Raw genomic sequence first — 21,068 nt, forward strand, 5'->3', positions numbered from 1 at the left:
TAAGATTTTGAAGAGGCAAATTAAAAAAAAAGTTTTTGCACTCTGCACATCTACCAAAACAGCCAATTTTTCACTAAAATGGGCTCTTTTTTTCAAAAAGGGGGCATGAATAGCCTTTAGGAGGCTTGTAGAGTGCTCCTAGGGGGGGGGGGAAATTGAGCAAACAAATTGCCCATTTTTCACTCGGAAAGCATCCTAAAGACTATGCACAGCCAGTTTGGTGAAGGGAGTAGGGTTTAGGGAGGCAACAAATGCTGTATTCAGTGTATAAGACGCACCCGGATTTTCAGCCTCTTTTTTGAGGGAAAAAGGTGCGTCTTATACTCCAAAAATATGGTATTTGATATCTTTCTCTTTCCCTACATGCTTGCCTTGATGGTCACATTAGAAGCAACCAGCATCATCAGAATATCAGGTACCTCTGCATAAGTTGTTCTATCAAGATTATCAATCATATTTAATTTGTCTGACCTTCCTTTTTCATAGGGCAAGAAATTGACACATTCATATTTGTTAATGAACGAAAGCAACATTAAGCCATATAAATCATCATTGTGCAAATTTGTTATCACAAGGAAAATATAGCAGCTTTCCAGTTATCTGATATCAACTGAATCAAAACACTTTTCAGTGGAAGAATTCAGAGAAAGTACATCAGTAATATATTCAGCGATTCAAATCAATGAGCAAGCAAGTCTTTGGTTACACCCTGGGAGTGTCCTCTTTAAAACACGAAAATGATTTTAACAATTTCCACTGTTCCTCGCTTCTGTTTTCTTACATTTTAATAATTAAACCTGAAAAATTAGCAGAAATGAAATTCACAGACAAGAAATACTTTAATTAAATATTGTGTAAAATGAACATTTTTATACAGTTAAATATCTGAAAAATGTACAGATAAAACAATCTTATTGTAGGGTCTTTAACAGTAAAATCTATCATTTAGTGAAGTTTCCCACTTGGAGATGAGGAAATATGAGTGAGTTGACTAATTAATCTAAAACACAAAATAAATTGCATTTATGAAGCAACGTTCTGATTCATGTATGCCTGATCTTTCATTTTTAAGATCAAAATCATACTTATATAAAGTTAAACTGAGGCAATTCACTTTCGGTTTGACTTTTTCGGCTTTTCCACTTAGCTAAGCCTTATGACTCTCACAGGAAAAAATGTCTGGCATGTTTTGTAAATTTGTGATATATTTGCATCAATTTTAAAACCTCTTATAAACATTTCCTGAAAATGTGCACTTTTGTATTTTTAAAAAAATGGTCCCTTCTTTTTGCTGAGAAATTTAATTCTGCTGCAGAGCGCAAAAGTGACTTTGCAGTGCTGCATTTGAAAACATTTAGTGCACGAAAGAACACTGGGGAGGGGGAACAATTATGTCAGGATTGGCACTAACAGGCACAATATATTAAAGGAATCGTTCCAGTTTATAAATTACAGTCCTTACTGTAAGTGTCTGTACAAAACAAAAATCTGAAAATAAAAAAGGTTATAAAATCAGGTGTGATCCCAAATGCATAAAAAGTCTTTCTTTGTTAAACAGTGCTAAGTTACAGATAATGCAGAAAACAGGTAGAAAAAGAGATCACACAGCCATTGACCAAGAGTTTATCAAGGTCAGCTATGATATTACAATTAGCCATTTTAGGGGGTTGGGGCAAGCCTCATCAAAGTGAAAAGTGGGCAGGTAACTCTAGTCACAGAGAGAAAAAAATCTGCACCCACATTTGTGCTTTTATACACCGTAAATTATCCAAATGAAGTAGTGATGCACTTGTTCTAAGCCCATGTTTAACAGCACAAAAGTTGTTCAAAGACTTCTAATTTTAAGGCATACACGGAAGTTCACGTGGCCAACACTGTAATTAAAACATCAGAAGTGAATTTCGTTTATTTATTATTTTTTTTAATTTAGGCTTCTGATTCTCGTTTTCCCCCCCCTCCCCCAGTAAACACAGTTCAGCTATGTGGCAAAGTCACGGGTGGCAACTTTTAAAAAGAAATCAGAAATCAGAGAAAATGGAGAAAGAAAGAAAAAAAAACGAAAATCGAAAGACAACATAGGAGAATCTTCTGTTCCCTGTGGCCACATTACATGCACATTTTTCTACTATTCGTTACAGCCATGTGGCACAATTTTGCTTTAACTATACAACAAACAACTTTATTTCAAAATTATTTGTTCAGATAACTTAAAAATAATATAAAAATAAACAATGCTTTTCCTCAAAATAACAGAAGGATGGAAAGTCGAAACAAATAACAACTTTGTGAAATACAAAATGAAATGAATGGACACATATTTTTTTAAACAAAAACATATGAAGGCAGAGATTCTTGGCTTAATGCTTTTCACAGCATCAACAATACCAGTCGAATGACAAAAAAAACAACAACATACATACAGGAAAAAATGGTGAAAATATACAAAAATTTCAAAGATAAATACAATATTTATAATCAATATGTTACAAAATAAATTCCCTTGGTGATTGCAAGTGTTCGTGTGAAAGGGAGTTGTAATGTAGGGCTATTTCATTCCTTATCTTTAAAAGGAATAAAATTTGATCTTCTAAATATTTAAGTGGATCTGAAAAAAATTCAAGACAAGTGTATAAATATTTAGCTACAACTTTGGCAAAATCACAAAAGTCTACAATTTTATAACCACATACAAAAACACATTAGGGGAAGAAGGATCTAGAAGTCAAAAGGACAATTTTCTGGTACAAGAAACAGACTTCACAGTAGCCTAAGAATGCAATAGTATACAGTGCTAGCAAAAGTTGAAAAAATGTTGCAGATCACATTTGCTTAACAGGAAGCTCTAGCAGTGGAAGTATATTTTATTTTTAACCAACAGACAGTAGCGTTTTCCTCTGTCAGTGTGCTTGTTGAAGGCAAGAGAATTCAATATCAAAGTTACAATTCCTAACTACAATAAGTTACAAAGTTCCATTTCATTAAGATGAATGCAATGATCAACCCTCCCGTCCTCCCGTCTCCCAAAATTATCTGAAATCATATATTCATCCTTTTTTCCCCCCCTCCCAAACCCCAGTTTTGATGGCTCATACCTCCTCCTTGGCCCCCTTTTTTTCACCACAAAAAAATATTTCACATTATAGAGATACACGACCATTGTGAATCTAGTATGAGTAGTACAGAAAAATGTTTCGGAGGCATTTTTCATCAGTGGTTTTCATGATAATCAAAATGGTGCATCCACAAAGTTTTTTCCCGACATATAGCAAGTACTAGACATAGCCAAGACGTAATCAGAAACTTTATACAAAATAGGTGTTCGCTTCTTCCTTTTTTTCTTCAGGACCAAGAAATTGTGAAAATATGAGAGAGGTTCAGTCAATAAAATGGAATTGTTCATGAAGAAGTTGATTGTTTGCATGTTGATTCTTAGTATTTTAAATAAACTTTTTTAAACAAAGTTTTTTTGTTTTTGTAGCATTTCAATGTTTTGCTGATTGTATTTTGAAGATACTGGTTCCATCAGCATATCTTATATACTAAGCATATCCCCTAGAAAGCTCATCTTCTGAAGTTGGTGCTACAGTAGCTAAACAAAAAAATGAATTTACATTGGCGGAACTACAAGCCCAGACATAGCTGAAAAAAAAGAGAGAGAGAGAGAGAAGGTACTATTAATTTACGTGCAATTTGTATCGGAACTTGCAAAGAAAGAATAAACAAGCAAGCAAAACAGCTAACGCCGACCACACCTAATTCTTCACAGCACCAAATGTCTCAAAATCATTAGGAAGCATTCACTAAACCCATTTCCTAAAACACTTGGATTAGGAACCAGATGCCTTTGACTAGAGCTAAAAAAAAATAATACTGTTCATGTATCTTTTGTAGACAGATTAAGGTTTGTGAAAAAAAAAAATAAGATTGTGCCCAATTAGGTATCGAAGAACTCCATAAAAAAAGAATATATAACTGGAATGCGTTTGGAATTCACAATAGGGATAGATGCAGAAATGTAGCAGTATTTCGGTCTTTGTGACCCAGGTACTGCATGGAAAAGTGGATAAACAATGGATAGATCCTTTTATTTTGCAAGACAGTAGCTATCAAAGAGTTTTTTTGGGTGGGGGGCATCTGTTTTTGGTATAGTAACTATCCAATAATCTTTCCTTTCTCCTCTTCTACATTTTATTTTTAAAATTGGATTTTATTCACAGAGCTTTTTTTTGTGTGTGTAAAGATTTGGCTTTGACATGAAAAGAACTCTGACCTGCGTGAAAGTGTGTGTGTGTGTGTGTGAGCGTGTGCGTGCGCTTGCACAAAGTATCCTATCTCCCACATGTGTGATATCTCTCTTAGCATTTTGCTAATGGCAAACAGTGGCCCAGACTCCCTGGAGGGAGCCTATGTTGACAGCTAAGAAACAACATGGGCATTTTTGGTAATGTCAGATAAGGCCAGCTCAGTCACCAATCAAGAACCAGACACTTCTCAAGTTCCACAAATGAAAAAGTGAATGAATGAAAACACACACAAACACACACACACACACACACACACACACACACTTTTTTTCCCAAGCATTCAGATTTAAATGGGCAGCTTTGGTTTTGACATTCTGTTAATTAGCACTTTCTTCTAATTGTACGCTGACTTTAATAAGTCCGTGACTTCCTGAGATCAAAGTCTACTATCTTACATCTGCTTTGGAATCCATCAAAGCGCTATAAACAAGGCATAAGTTGAAATCTCCTATTTGTTAGCTCATGTTAATTTTTGAAATGTGTAGAAGGAAGTCCCAGTGCTCCTCTCTCTTGCACACCAAAAGCTCAGGGTCAAAAATACCCACAGCATTGCATGATCTCTGGCCCCCAGGAACCGATACTACCTACTTTAAAGAAATAGTAGCCATTAATGCAATTACTGAAGCACTGTAGGAACACGCCAAAGCACTTAATAGGGGAGACAAGTTTGCAGATTGTCTCTAGTGCCTTATCCTAAGCATGGGACTACAGGTTTAAATCCAGCAAAGCTAGGGATTTGAATACCTGTACTGAATGTCTCTAAATTTTAAATGCAATCAGGATGCACATCTTCCCTTATTCAGGATATTTATATAATTATATATTAGATGCAAAGAAAAGCTTGTTAAGCAAAAAGATTTTAGTATTTGTCATTGTGTTCTAGTTAACTTCCTAGCAGTGTCGTAACTTGGATGGTTTTAACCTAATCGTACTTAAATGTTATCATGACACTGTTTCTCATTAATTTTTGCACAAGAAATATTAATACATTTTTATTTAGTCACGTGAACTTCAATTTCCCAGTTCATTAATTTCAAAAAAATATCAATTTATCTCAGATTTGCTGTTGTATTTTCCCCCCCCCGAAAGCTTGTTGTATGTACACATTTCTTACGTAATGCAATCTCTTTGCGTGACTATCCATGTGCTTAAATAAGCAGCATAAGGAATCTGAGCTGTAAGAAGTGTCGTTCAATATAATTTCACAGCAGCTCTACCATTAAATTTGATATTTCTGAAGCTGCCAAAAATGCATTATTTTTTCCCCTCTATGGATTTCCTTCCCTTCCCTACCTTCTTCCCTTCCCTGTCCTTTCTTCTTCTCCCCTCCCCTCTCCTCTCTTTTTGCAGACAATTTTCTTGCTATGTTTTTCTGGAAGGTATGGTGGTCTTTTTATAAGCTCTCAAAGATGAAAGGACAAGGGATGATCAACTATAGCACTCTACATGTTGGGTGTAGAGGAAGGAAAACAGGTTCAAGTCCACCAACATGCAATGTAAATTTGATTGTTTGCCAATTTATGAAAACACGTAAACAGCTAGCAGGTTTCTGCTTATTTGTACCACATAGATTTGATTCTGAGATTAGTGGCAGAGTATATGTTAGGGTAGGATGGAAATATTATGGCCAATGGTATTATGGTTGCTCTTAGTTTGAATCATGTTGGGTAGACTGAGCTTGTGTTTTTTTAGATGATCGTGGCTTTTTAAAATCTTCAACATTTATTTAAGGAACAATTATGTGGCAAAGGCCTCCACATACAAGCTATAGTATGTATTTAGTACACTAGTACTAAATCCACTGTTACTTTGAAATTTTGCTTTGAATTGATAGATTAAAGCCAATTGAGTTGTAAGAAAATGTTGTAATTTGGAAAAGACGAGCAAGTTATATAGGCATAGTTAGACCAATGGATGAAATGGATGTGACTGCCACAGAAGTACACACCTGTTTCAGGGCATAGCTGTGGACCTAATATTTGCATAATTGTATTAGGTGAAAGTTCTTTGACCTTAAAATTACCAAGTTTCATACTTCAGCTCAGAGATTTTTGGGAATTGTAATTATCATGAATTCTTTTGTCATATGGAATGGCTAGAGTTATGGACACCCAATTTAATCAGTTTAAATCAGTACATGGCACTCGTGAAATTTGACGGGTGGGAAGCAAATGCCATGCATAAACCACACCTCTATGTCAGCTTCTGCTTTGCTGTTGCTTCAGCTGCCATGAAACGGGGAGGGAGGGCATGGTATTTGGGTGGGGTTACTTGATGTGCTGGAGGAATGTTCTGGAGTTCTCTGGATGGTCAGACTACGCATGCGTGGGTGTTTCCCGCCTGGACCGACATTCGGCACCGACATTCCATCTTCGTGATGCCTTTTGAAGTTATCTCACACCTGACACTTGAAGGACTTATGATTGGACTGGGCCTATGATGCCAGGGGGTGTGGAATGGGCTATTCTATATATCAACTGCTTTCGCGCCTAATTAATCAGACTTCGCTATGCAACCGCTCTTTAACCATTTTTAATTAGTAAAAGTACATTTGATTTTCCACGTATGGAGTCTCATGGTCTTTCTTTCCTAATTATTAAATGGAGAGGTGCTGACACTCTCTACAAGTCCATCATCATCCTATGGGAGATGTTTTTTTTTTTTCATCCAGTTTGCTACTTGCTTATAACATATTATTTATATACAAATAAAGCCCACGGCAGGGAAAATGTACATTCCTTACACCCTTATGTTTTTAAGAGCAATACCTCTGGTACGCTGTATAACTAATGGGACTGGGCAAATTGTGTGCACTATTTGGAACATGTCTTTGTTTACATGGAGGGATTAGTCACAGGTTTACAGATGGAGCATAACAGCCAGATGCTCTCGCATTTCGACCCCTACGTGCCACTGTCTGGATGGCAGCCAGCTCTTGCCAGCTGTGAATTCCTCCAACGTGGCAGAGTTCCAATGTAGTTAGCTCCACACAATGATGCCATCAGGACTGGAAGAAACAATACCAAATGGTAAAGGAATGGGAGGCATTGTTCACAATCTGTGGCCAGTAAGCATTCCCTTGTGTGTAAATGCAGTTCGGAGATGAGGGACAGAGCACGGTTTTGGTTACCTATAGTAAGTTCTCTTCCATTAATTGATGGCCATGAATACTAATAAAGCCATCAGCATTTAGTAACATGGGTTGTGTCAAAGAAGGGGCAATAATGGAAAAAGCAACCTTCAACCACATTTCACCCTCCCGTAATTTAGTGAAACAGTGATGGAGATATTGGCTTTCAGTGTCCTGCATGGTCCATTATTAAACAAGCAAACCAACAAATCTAAACACCATGATTGCAATTGTGGACTTTAATCTTGAAGTGAATTCATAACAGAAGAAACTCTTTTCATCTTCTCCTCAAGCATGGTTGTTTTTTTGGGGGGGAGGGATATAAATATATCTTTCTTCAAACAATACAATTTTGTAAACAGGGCATGAACTCAAACCCAGCATTACCAATGCCATCTAGCACAGTGTTTCTCAACCTTGGCAACTTGAAGATGTCTGGACTTCAACTCCCAGAATTCCCCAGCCAGCGAATGCTGGCTGGGGAATTCTGGGAGTTGAAGTCCGGACATCTTCAAGTTGCCAAGGTTGAGAAACACTGACGTGTGATCTTGTGGTTAACTCTAATATATAAATGCCTACCTACAGTTGAGTAATTAGAGTTTTGCATGGGGAAACCTGTTGAGAGAAGGCCAATATATTGTCTTTGAGTAGCTACTTTCTTGTAACTGAACTCATCTATCTTGACCGTTATGAGAACAAAACGAAAAACACCTGGATTCCACATAAAGAATATCTATATGTATATCTTCAACTATGCCTCTGCATAGTTGGTAAACCAATTTAAGGAATTCCAAGTGGGATAAATGAGAAACGTAAGTTCCTTCCTTAGTATGCTTCCAAATGATCTTCAGAACATTCATATTTATCTAAACAGCTACATATTCTTTCTCTCTCACACACACATACACACATATTGCATATATACACTTACAATTATATTCACCAACATATATTATTTTATTTTACTTATATATCAACTTTATAGAAGGCCCATTTCACTCACAAAACAACTCTGTGCAGTGACCGAATGATATATATATTGTATAAATATGTGTCTGCATTGTCCCAAATGTGCTTTTTCAACTGGACTGTCTGGTTTTTATTTGAAAGTACTTCACTTCTCATCCTAGAAGCTTCTTCAGCTCTAAAGCTCTCTCTACCCAGAGCTGGAGAAACTTCTTGGATGAAAAGCGAAACATCTTCAAAGAAAAACTAGAAAAATCAGTTGCCTCTTGAAAAAGCACTTTGGGATAACCAAAGCTTGGATGACTGAGAATCTCCATAGACATATGTCCGCGTTATATTCTTGATAGATCATGATTTAAGTGGAAACTGGAACAATGATGGCGCGAGGAACATTCATACAACATTGAATTCTGATAGGTACCAAGATTTTTTTATATTAATTTATAGTGCTGTTTATATTTTTTCCTACATAAGTAACAGAAGATGTAGTCTTTCTATGACCATTATAACTCTTACCACTCGCCTAATAAAGGCCACAATATCATTTCATTTATATTGTGAACTTACACATAAATGAACGTGAACAAATCGAGAACAGATCTCTAATTAGCCACTTTTGGGTTATGTTCTAAATTTATGTGTATTAAATGTGATCATGCCACTGATTTCCCAGGGATAACGTTCAAAAGGACATACAAGTTGAAATTATCAACCAATTTTGAAAGGTGATTTTTTTTTAAAAAAAAGAAAGCTTATGGTTTAGATTTTTGATGAAATAATATTTTCAAAGAACGTGTAATGGGTGGAAACATTCTGGGTTCTTCAAAATATTCCTTGGCTACTATTTCTCTTTCTCCTTAGTACTGTTATTCTGAGTGCCATTTCTTGTTCTAAAAAGAGCTTAGGTTTGGATATTATGGATAAAAATATCATAGCACAACAAAAATAATTATATTTTTAAGTCTGTGCTAGATAAATAACCATGGTATACGTGTTTGTATTACACTGGAAGAGATGTGAACAGGAGGCTCATTTTGCTTTTAAAATATAGGGTTTTTTTTCCTTTAATATTGCGCAATGTTACAGAAAACTTGTGCTCTGTAGTTCTCATATTATCTCAGATTACAAAGGAATGCCCAAGTGTTCCAGTTCATAAATATCTATCTCAAAGGAGATTGACTGACCAACACAATTTACAGATAGTCCTTGGCTTATAACCCATTCATTTAGTACCATTCAAAATTACAATGGCACTGAAAAAAGAATAAGATATGACCAGTCCTCATATTTACAACCATCACAGCATCCCTCCAGTCACAGGATCAACGTTCAGGATGATGGTTGCAAAATCCGAGAATTTCCATTTGTCATCTTCCTAGCTGGCTTCCAACGAGCAAAATCAGTGGGGGAAAGCTGGATTTGCTTAACAACTCTGGCCAAAAATAATTGTAAAATTGTGCACAACTCATTTAATAATTGCCTTGCGTAGCAATATAAATTCTGGTCCCAATTGTGGTTGCAAGCCAAAGGACTAGTTGTAGGTTTAGGATTAAGATTTTGGTAAGTCCAATATCCTCTGTTACGATTCCTGATTTTGGTAGCTTCTATTTCTGTCTGTCAATACATGATTCAAGTTTGAGGTCAGGACAAAAGTTGAAGTTGTGGAGGAAATGGGCTATGGATACAATCAACACCTAAATCATAGAGTAATGAAAAAAAATGAGGGTGTGGGATCTTTTTGTCTGCTTCTTGCTAAACTATTCAAGTAAACTCATTTCACAAGTAAATGAAATTAAGGCAAGCATCCTCCAAATGATGTGGGTCAGGGTTCACGTGCATTCATCTCAAAGATGTTTCACGGGACATGGCTAAATTTTCTGAAATTTACTATATGGAGTTTAGCTTGCAAAAAGGAATTTTTAGAAAAAGTATATATTAGAATGTGAATGTCAAATATTAATTTCTTTTTATTATTTCCTTTGAATCTTTATTATTAATTGATAAGATAAATATCAGTTATACTACAAGTCGGTGTATAAATCTTGTATGCACAAGATTTATATTGAACTGTTGGTCACTTGTTTAACTGGAATGAGTCACCAAAGCTGTTGCTGTTGTTGTTATTATAATTATTATCTGTGGTGGTGCAGTGGTTAGTATGTAATGTTGTAAGCTAACTCTGCTCACTGCTAGCAGTTTAATTCTCCCTGGGTCAAAGTTGAGTCAGCCTTCCATCCTTCCGAAGTCGGTAAAATGAGGAACCAGATTGTTGTGGGCAAGAAGCTAACTGTGTAAACTATTTAGAGAGGGCTGTAAAGCAGTATGAAGCAGTATATAAGTCTAAAGGCTATTGCTATTATTATTATTATATTATTACATTATTAAGCTGCCCAGAGTCATTGACTGAGATGGGAAGCCATAGAAATTGAGCAAACAAACAGACAAATGAAGGCCCTTCGTGTTTCTTCCTATTATTAATTTCCAATAAAATTTAGAGGGAAACCACCAAATATATATATATATATGTGGGTTGGTAAAACAAAATTTCATTCAGCTCCCCAAGATTTGTTAATTCTGTTTCTATCACCTAGCCAAGCAAATTGTGCACTTGTTTTACTACAATATAAAGGCATTTTTTTTTAAAAAAAATAATAATCTCTGAACCAAATCTCAAGAGAGTTATTAAGGATGGAAATATCAAACAACCTAAACTGAATCAGAACAAAAGCTATACATTTATTGCTTAATCACATTAGAAAAAAATAACATCATCTTCTTTCTATCAGACCTTTCGAATGATAGCAACATTTCTTTGCTAAATATATACTTTGCTTTTCTTCTGGGAAGTGAAAAAGATGTACACCTCCTCCTCCTCCAGCTTTTCTCATAACTGTCGATGGAGTAGCTTAATAGACAGAGGGGAGACTTTATGAGGGAGGGTTGGCTATTATAATTCCTTGAACAAATTGCTGGATATGGCCTTGGCAATTATAGACCAAATTGTTTGTTGAGTATTGTAAGCCAACTCTAAGCTGGCACTTAACAATGAAAAACTTTGGATTGGACAGAAAAAAAAGGAGTTTAGGGAAGGATATACCCCTATATATTTTAATACCTAATCGATAAGTGTTGCAATCTTGACTTTATGCTTTTATCTACCAACAGATTAAAACTATACCTATGTAAGAATTAGATGCAATGTGAAATGGGTTCCTCTCTGATGCAAGTACTTAGTGTAAGACAAAACTGTGTTTTGGTTTCTTTAACCTCTATATCAACATCTTATCCAAAAACTTAAATACATTGCAGTAACATTCACCTAGATTATCTGATTTAAACATTCCGGTATTATTGTACATTGATTATGCCGTTCCGCTCTCAACAACTTTATTCGGTACTAAAGGCATTAGCCCGTAATTGTAGCGAGGATAATTTATTCATGAAGTAACCCAAAGATCAAAATAATGGCCAAAACACCGAAGCTGCACCATTGACTTGTCCATTTTCAATAGACAGAGCAAGTTAAATTCTTCAGTTAGGTGAAGGGGTGGCATACCATTCTTCAGGAGGAATAAAGTCACAAACAGCACCGGCAGAACAAAGAATTACAACAGCCATTTTAATTTTTCTGAAATTCACCACATTTTTTTTTAAATATTTCGCCCCATGTTTGATGGCTTATGTGGTTCGGTCTTGGCTGCCATCAAAATCGTTCCAGTTGAAATCACTGGCTCAGTTTGTTTATAGTCTGCTGTGACACATACTCTAATTACATAATGCTCATATTAATACAAACCAGGTTTCTCAGGGCAATTGTGCAGCTTCTGAGGTGTATACCAGGTGCAGTTTTATGATTAGAGGTTGCAACCAGAATTCGGTTTGCAGTTACTAATTATTGGTGCGTATATGAACACCTTATCCAAAATATGGCAAAATTGTGTGTAACAGCTTGCCACACGAGAGAGGAAATAACAGTTACAGGAGCTGACATAATTTAACGTAAGTGAAGTTTGTTAGAATTTTTAATAGGTATATATTAATTAGCCATAAGGGTTATTATTCTCTTTAATCAACCGTAATAGGGTTGGCCTTTGTCTGTAGTAAAATCTTTGACTTGACCCATGGGTTAGAATGGATCAAGATAGGAGACTGGCACGAAATCATAAAGTGAACCTCCGTAGCCGAATGTAAATAAAATATATATATATATATATCTTGTTCAATATGCAGTGGGGTATATAGACAGGAAATGAATCCGTGTGATAAGATGTTCAAAATGTAACACAACAAACTAAAATAAAAAGGAGGGTGTGGCATACAAATGGGGATTATATAATTTCAAGATTGCACTGGAAAAAAAAGTATCCATTCCATTCATTATAGTTATTTCTAAGCCAATATATCCCAGATCAGGGGGAGGAAAGCAGGTCAGATCTTCTATTTTACATGATATAGCGCATTGACGTGCGGGCGATTTTTTCATGAGAGCCAGCTTCTAAGTGAATGCTTCCCCCATGTTTGAATCAACTTTTTAATCATCAAAATCCTTGGCCTGATTAGCTCAGTAAAGATTGTTTGTTTTCTTGATGTTGCAAATGATGCTTTCTCAATGAGGAGGAAGCATCGTTGAGATCTATTTCCTTTCAGGTTTCTGTCTTCAATGCCACTTGGAAACCATTTAGACCTGTTCCTCCTCCTGGCTACGTTTATAAAAAAAATATACCGTCTAAAAATTCTTGTTCAAGACACACTTCTTCACATGTTATTCTGCAATGTGGAAATTGAATCATATGGATATCTCCTTGCATATAAAGCAGCATCCATTGATTCAGGCTTTCAGGCCGGATATGAGGAAAAACAAAGCCCATTCATACAAATATATATAGAGAGAGATATATTTATTGGGAAGAGGTTGGCATATTTAGCAATTCATATTCATAATTACCTCTCCCATTTCCTGAGATCAGTAGTAGATGCTGGAAGAGGAAGATGCGGGCTACAAAGGATTCCTAAACTGGTTTGGGGATTTAAAATTACAGCCAGGAGGGAGGGAGGAAGGGCTGAGACACTGGTAAATTTCCAGAGACTCCTGCATAGAAGAATGGGAGAAAGGAGGGGTTTAGGGTTTCTGACGCATTATGAAAGGAAGATGAGAGGAAGTGCCTTGATATATTTCTACTAATTGACAGAAAAAGAGCTCTAATAGAGGTAGAAGAAAGGAATAAATAAAGCTGGAGACCCCTGGTTTACCTACTGCCATTTAAGATTACACGAAACCTTTGACTGTAAATCAGAAAATCTGGGCTACATATAACGAATTATCTGCTTCAAGATTTGCCTGTAGTGAACTTCTCAATGCCAATCTACAGTTGAGGCACGTGGTTACTACAGGTTTCCAATTAGAAGCAATCCTCGGGTAACAATTACTTGAATAATTCTCAAAATATGTTTATTTAAATCAAAATGCCTAAATTTAATTTAACTATAGGAAAAGCTGTTTGCTATTTTTGTATTTTTGATTAATAATGTTTTCAGTTCATGCAAAAATACTAAGCTGTGGCTGGTTTAGTTTCTTCAGTGTAATAAAGGCCAAATAAATAACTTATCAAATGCTATATTTCATATAACAGGTAAAATTCAGAGGATGATTAAATTATTCAACTAACAAACAGAATTTGCTAGACTTGTAAAAAAAAAGGATTCTGGTGTTTTGTTTTTTTTAAAAAAAGCAACTATTCACAGGGACAAGAAATTAAAATGAAATTATTTATATCACATTTGCTAATGCATAAATAAAAATTTGAGAAGATGTATGTTGAGAAAGATGTGCTCTAAACCAGTGTTTCTCAACCTTGGCAACTTGAAGATGTCCGGACTTCAACTCCCAGAATTCCCCAGCCAGCATTCGCTGGCTGGGGAATTCTGGGAGTTGAAGTCCGGACATCTTCAAGTTGACCAAGGTTGAGAAACACTGCTCTAAACAACTGAATGCCTTGAAGCATGACATTGGCTAACTAATATCTTTCAAGCAGAGATTGGTTTGGTTACATATTTTATTCCTTACATTTGATTTCCCTGGCTTAGTTATTGCTCGTTGGGATATTTCATCTAATGACAGGGCTATTCTCCAAAATTCAGGCACCTTGGGCAAATCCAGAGCTGAACATTATGGAGCCTGGAGCAGAATAAGGCCAAGTTCATCTTCAATAGGTCTGAATTTTCACAACCTTCTGTCTCACTCAATTTCTGGAGATGAAGACAGCAAAACTATTTTTTTAGTAAAATAGTCTGGGTGATGGAGAAGAAGAATGATGAAGACTCTATTGGATTTCATTGTCTGGAAGTGATTTTTTTTAAAGTCAGAATGCTCTTAGTGATCAGGTAATCCCAGAGGAACAAAATAACTTTATTATTTTTTTTGCCTAGGAATTAGACATCATGTTTAAGGAAAGATCTGTAGCTTGGGTCCCAAGCAACAAGGCAATTTCTGATCTCTACTCTTGAACCAAATACAGTGGCATATTAATCACTAATTTTTATTAGTGGATATTTTTAAAAAAGTGGTGTCTTTTTAAAAAGTCAAAAATAGCCTATTTAATGGCAAAAGTTTGACCTTATTTTTTTTTAATAACACATATACAAGATGTGCTTGAAAGTTGTATTTGGATTACATACTGCATACTACAAAGTTGACGTGATAAAAAGTCTAAAATGTGAATACTTCTGCTAACTAAGAGGGAGTGGCTGCTGCAATATTGTAGTACTTTCTAGCAATTTATATGGTCTTAAATGCTTAGATTGTGTTTTGATGTACATCACAGATAAGTTTCAGATCAATTCAACTCAGACAGATGTTAAGCTTCCATTTGAAAAAGGTATAAAGATTTCGAAATAAAAATCTTATATCCTAAGTGGCTTTCCTTCCCTCTGTAAATGTTTACTCCTTAATGTCCTCAAGCTTTTTAATAGTTATTTATTCTGGTATTTCTATTCACAGTTGAACTGGAATAAGATCCAGTGCAAGCAGAAACCTAGATCTGTAGGGGAACAACAGCAGCCCTGAGCAAATTTCAAATATTTCTTGACAGGGTTGATATTAGTCCTACTACCTTGGAAATGCTGCCAAATAAAATATCACTATGCAAAATAAAAATAAAAATTGGATGCATATAAAATATATAACAAACTTAAAGGAACAAACCTGGTTTATGAGAAACATTCTGTATTTGGACTTTAGTTTAAAAAACCAATGCATAGAACCTTAAGGAGAAATGATGGGCAAACACTTATTCCTTCTTCTAATATAAGGATTCAAATAATCAGCTTAAATTAAAATGGTTTTGCTGCTGCGTTTAAGATCAAGCTTTTGTTCCTGCAGTAAAAGCCATTAAAAATACCCTACGCATTTTGTTTCTAAAGTTTGGGTTTTGGGTTTTGATATTTGCTCGTGATAATAATCTGGTGGGGTTTTTTTTTTTTTCCTTTTCCAAAACTTGAAAAATGTCATCTTCTGAATGGGAAAAAAAAAAAACATCAAAAGGAAGGAAGCGTAATAGAGAGAGAATCCAGCTCACCTTGAAGCCCGTTTCCATTGGCGCTGGTGCAAGATGGCGGAGGAGAAGCTTGGGGCCTGACCACCGGAGCAAAGGCGCTCTTTTGTTTCACTGCAGAGATGACATTGGCAGGTGAGAATGAGAAAATGCCGTGTGTACTGCTACAGTTTGAAGGAAGGGTGACCGAAGAGGCTGCCATGGTAGGGCTTGACGGCACTACTGTAACAAAGCAAAAATAATCAGGACTCATATTGAGGATGTTTACGGCAAACAGGAAGGGGAGGGGGGGAAAAAGAAGTACCGTAGGGCCTCGCCTCTTTACGGGGAAGGATAAGAACATATATAAAAATAAAATGCTTTTGGCTTGCCACCCTCTGGATAACAGGCAAACTCTCTTGGACCTTGATTGTAAATTGAGCAGTCCAATCTGGTACTTACTCTTTCCTCTTTTAGCATTAATTTATTTTTTGGAAAGTACCAATATATTGTCCTTGATCTTTTTCCTTTTTAACTGTCCAGCCTCCAAAGTCACCCCTCCTTTTATCCAGTAGCTTACGTCGAAGGAAGTAACAAAGTAAGTTCTTAACAAAACAGGAATGGTGTAAGGATGTGCCTTAGGAATAAAGACTTACTGCCGTAAGGGGAGTTCGCGGTCGAGCCATTAAGGAATCCAGGGGAACCAGGTACACCAAGGTTGGGCATGCTGGCATTGCCGTATCCATTCATACTATTGCTGACTGTGTTGTAGTTGGACTGTTGAGGAGTACTGCTTGGGACGTATCCTCGCGGGGAAACACTGCTTGTGTTGCGACTGTAACCTACTGAATTGGGAGGAAAAAACCCATCCCAAGAAAAGGATGATGATTATTATGGGGCATGGAGAGTTTCCTACAACATCATAGATTGCACGATTAAATGCCCATGGAAATTCTCAACTACCCACTGTCACTGCTGTTGCAAAGTGGTCTAGGACAGTGTTTCTCAACCTTGGCAACTTGAAGATGTCCGGACTTCAACTCCCAGAATTCCCCAGCCAGCATTCGCTGGCTGGGGAATTCTGGGAGTTGAAGTCCGGACATCTTCAAGTTGCCAAGGTTGAGAAACACTGGTCTAGGATAACTCTCTGTGATCAACTCACTGCAGCCAACTCGCCGTAGCAAACTTGCCATGGCCAACTTACTTACTTACTTACTTACTTACTTACTTACTTACTTACTTACTTACTTACTTACTTACTTATTGGATTTATATGCCGCCCAATCCCGAAGGACTCTGGGCGGCTTACAGAAAGAAGGGGAAAGAAATAATAAAAAAAGAACAGAGACAGATTTAAAATCACAACACATGCACTCGCTCTAATTGGGGATGGACTTCACAATGAGGTCAACAGCCCCAGACCTGCCGGAATAGCCAGGTCTTGACAGCTTTTCTGAAGGCAATGAGAGTGGGTGAGGTCTGGATTTCTGGGGGTAGCTCGTTCCAAAGGGTCGGAGCAGCCACAGAGAAGGCTCTCCTCTGGGGAGCCGCCAGCCGACATTGTCTGGCTGACGGCATCTGAAGGAGGCCCAATCTGTGGGATCTCACCACCCGGTGGGAGGTATGTGGCAGTAGGCGGTCTCGCAACTCACTGCAGGCTAACCCGCCATGGCCAACTCGCCACAGGACAGGACACTAATATCAAAGAAATGGTGGGATAGAATTATTAAAGATAGGATGCCAAAGGAGGGACAAAATGAAATGTGAATGACAAAAATTTAAATATTTTTAAAATTATTTTAAATAAATAAATTGAATCATTGAATTGTTCCGCAGCAAGTTGTCCTGCGGTGAATTGAGCATAACGAATTATCCCATGGCAAGTTCAGCACAGCAGGTTGGCCACAGCGAGTTGGCTATGGCGAATTGGTGAATTGCAAGTTGTCCCATTCCAGTCCCAAAAGGTGCTTTTCCAAAAGGCAACCGGACTTGTTTTTTTCTTGAAAATGTTTCACTTCTGAACCTGAACTGAAGAGGTTTCTTGGATGAGAAGCAAAACAGATTCAAGGGGGAAAAAAAAAACCCAAGAAAGTCCGGATGCCTTTTGGAAAAGCACCTTTGGGACAGAGACTGCAGACTTTTGACTGATCGCACCATGTTGGCTAATGTCATTTGCCCTTTCATTCTCTTTGCCTGGAAAGGTCATTTTTGCACATCTTCTCTACTTAAACCATCTGTGATCACCCTGAATTGTTCCTGCTTCTAACAAACACATTTTATTTTTCAATGTGGTTGTGTCATTTTCATTCACATTTGTCTTTATCAATAATTCTCATAATTTAAATGGCTGGGTTGCAAAATCTAAGCTTTTCCCTTTTAAAGTTTTCAGATCACACATTTTGCAAAAGCAGTTGTAAAGTCATGTAGCTTTCTGCAGAGGTATGAAAAAAATGTTTCAAAGAAAATCTTCCTTCTTAAGATTGATAATTTCCTAGCAGAAATAAGAAAGAATGTGTTCTGTTTATCATGCTTTAATAAATATTGAACAAATATAACAAACAACTATGCTTCGTGTGTAGGGGACACATTTTCGACAGCAACATGAGCCAAGAAAGCTTTGTTAAATTGTAAAATAATACATTTGAAAATCCCATGAAAAAATGTTGGGTTGGGTATCACAGGAATTATATGCAATCCAATCCATGTCTATGTGAAAGTAAATCAGACAGATTTATTCCATATTCTATTGTTAGCTTTGCAATTATCAGCCACAATTAATTCAGTGTATTTGGCTGCAAATAGCTGTTTTAGTACAGAGTCAATGGCTTTGTCCATACTGAGCATCAACCTAGAATTTAGTGTTACAAGTATCTTCCCCAAATTTGTGTAATTTCTTCCAGGCTGGGCCCAAGTAAGAAGCTTCTGCTTCTGTTTCAGATTAATCACAGTATCAAATGGCCATGTTATTTACTTTCTTGTTTATATGTGTCAAAAATTAAGATAAAATAGTTGCTTTAGATTTAGAAAACAAAGAAAGCTCTTATCATTGAAATATGGAAATAAAACCATTCAAAGTCCTTCACTCAAACACTTTTGATATGCTCAAGGGAGTCTAGCTTATTTTGACACTATTAACCCATAGTTTAAACAGCATTTTGAAGCCAGATGGAAATTTATCTATTGCCATAACTCTAATATATTTGGCTATTAGCAAAATAAATTTACTGAAGCATGCTTTAGTCAAATATGTCAAGTTTAGTAAAAAAATGGGTATCCCAATTCCTGTTAACTGTAACACACGCATTTATTCTACTCAAAAGATAGGCAACTATACAGGTAGTTCTCGACTTACAACAGTTCATTTAATGACAGTTCAAAGTTACTGAAAAAAGTGGCTTATGACTGTTTTTCAATGTTATGAAATCACTATGTTATCAAAATTCAGGTGCTGGGCAATAAGTTCATATTTATGACCGTTGCTGTGTCCCAGGGTCATGTGATCCCCTTTTGTGATATTCTGACAAGCCAGAACAACTAGGCTACTAACTTATTAACTGCAGTGATTCGCTTAACAACTGAGCCAAGAAATGGGGTAAAATTCACTGAATAAATGTCTCACTTAACAATAGAAAATTTTGGATCAATTGTGTTTGTAAGTCATGGGCTACCTGTAATTGTAAATCATTGCTGATGATCATTTCCGATGATCTCTTTATAAAAACAATATTTGGTCAAAACTTTATAAAGGAAAAAGTGTGGTTTGACTGAAAGAGACTGGTAGCAAAAAGTAAATTGTAGGTGTGAGGAAAAACATAGGAAGATATGCACTAGTGGTCTTTACAAAGTTAAAAATACTGGTTTTCAAATTTCATATTTTACAATGCTTAGTTGTGATAGCAATAGCAAATAGCAATAGCAGTTAGACTTATATACCGCTTCGTAGGGCTTTCAGCCCTCTCTAAGTGGTTTACAGAGTCAGCATATTGCCCCCAACAATAATCCGGGTCCTCATTTTACCCACCTCGGAAGGATGGAAGGCTGAGTCAACCCTGAGCCGGTGAGATTTGAACAGCCGAACTGCAGAACTGCAGTCAGCTGAAGTGGCCTGCAGTGCTGCACCCTAACCACTGTGCCACCTCGGCTCTATCAAATTCAAGTTATTAATTCTTTCCAATTAACATAACATGACGAAACAAAATAAAATTGAAAGAATCCCAATAAGCAGGGAGCCAGTTGCATAATGGTTTTGTACAAGGGTAAGATATGAAATAACTTTGCTGCATAATTCATAATTCTTCACGTACCTTGGTCGTTAGCCTGTGATGTTTCTGAAACATTAACTGCTAGCTGGCTGCTAAATGAATTTACTCCCATCATACCACTATGAGCTGGAGTGTTGGCAAGTGTAGGAATCTGATTGTGGTTGCGTGGCACACTATATAATGCTTCTGCAATATCAGCTGCTCGCTTCAGGATTATTTCCTATGAAACAGTAAATGCATAATTTTTCTAACATATAATATCATTTAATTACCCTATATTTCATTTAGCAAATCCTAATAAGTGATGCCTATTGACCTAGGGTTATATCAGGCAGGATTACTGTGTTCTTGGCAAGATTACATTCCTTTTAATTTACAAGTATTGTATATTGTACAGTAATAGCAATAGCAATAGCAGTTAGACTTGTATACCGCTTCATAGGGCTTTCAGCCCTCTCTAAGCAGTTTACAGAGTCAGCATATCGCCCCCACAGTCTGGGTCCTCATTTCACCCACCTCGGAAGGATGGAAGGCTGAGTCAACCTTGAGCCGGTGAGATTTGAACCGCTGAACTGCAGATAACAGTCAGCTGAAGTGGCCTGCAGTACTGCACCTTAACCACTGCGCCACCTCGGCTCGGCAAAATTGTGTAATTTTCCAATAGTGAACCCAGGGCAGAAATAGTGTAAAAATCTTGCTAGCACTCTTACTAATATGACATCTGTTTCTTTAAAAAAAACACTTCTTTTTGTATTACGTAGCAAATTATTGTTTTTATATTTTGTAATAAACAACTTGTGTTGTTATTTGGTGCAGCAGTTTTTTTTTTTAAAGCTGTGATCTGCTTGATGGTACCAATGTCCTCTTTGGCCATGAC

General features: G+C 36.6%; 1 protein-coding gene across 1 annotated transcript in view; it reads right to left on the reverse strand.

Moving 5' to 3' along the window:
• Nucleotides 1–839: 839 nt before the first annotated feature.
• Nucleotides 840–21,068, reverse strand: part of EBF3 (EBF transcription factor 3) — a 218,923-nt gene continuing 198,694 nt past the window's right edge. The window contains exons 13-17 of the mRNA XM_087725987.1: nucleotides 20,234–20,411; nucleotides 16,586–16,774; nucleotides 15,975–16,172; nucleotides 13,346–13,489; nucleotides 840–3,639 (exon numbers count right to left, since the gene is read on the reverse strand). Coding sequence (XP_087582113.1) covers nucleotides 13,434–13,489; nucleotides 15,975–16,172; nucleotides 16,586–16,774; nucleotides 20,234–20,411 — 621 coding nt within the window. The 3' untranslated portion in view covers nucleotides 840–3,639; nucleotides 13,346–13,433. The remainder of the gene's footprint in view (nucleotides 3,640–13,345; nucleotides 13,490–15,974; nucleotides 16,173–16,585; nucleotides 16,775–20,233; nucleotides 20,412–21,068) is intronic.

The sequence above is a fragment of the Thamnophis sirtalis genome, unplaced genomic scaffold (assembly GCF_051295495.1).
Source record: "Thamnophis sirtalis isolate CommonGarterSnake01/CBP01778 unplaced genomic scaffold, rThaSir2_p1.2 scaffold_11, whole genome shotgun sequence".
NCBI lineage: Eukaryota > Metazoa > Chordata > Lepidosauria > Squamata > Natricidae > Thamnophis > Thamnophis sirtalis.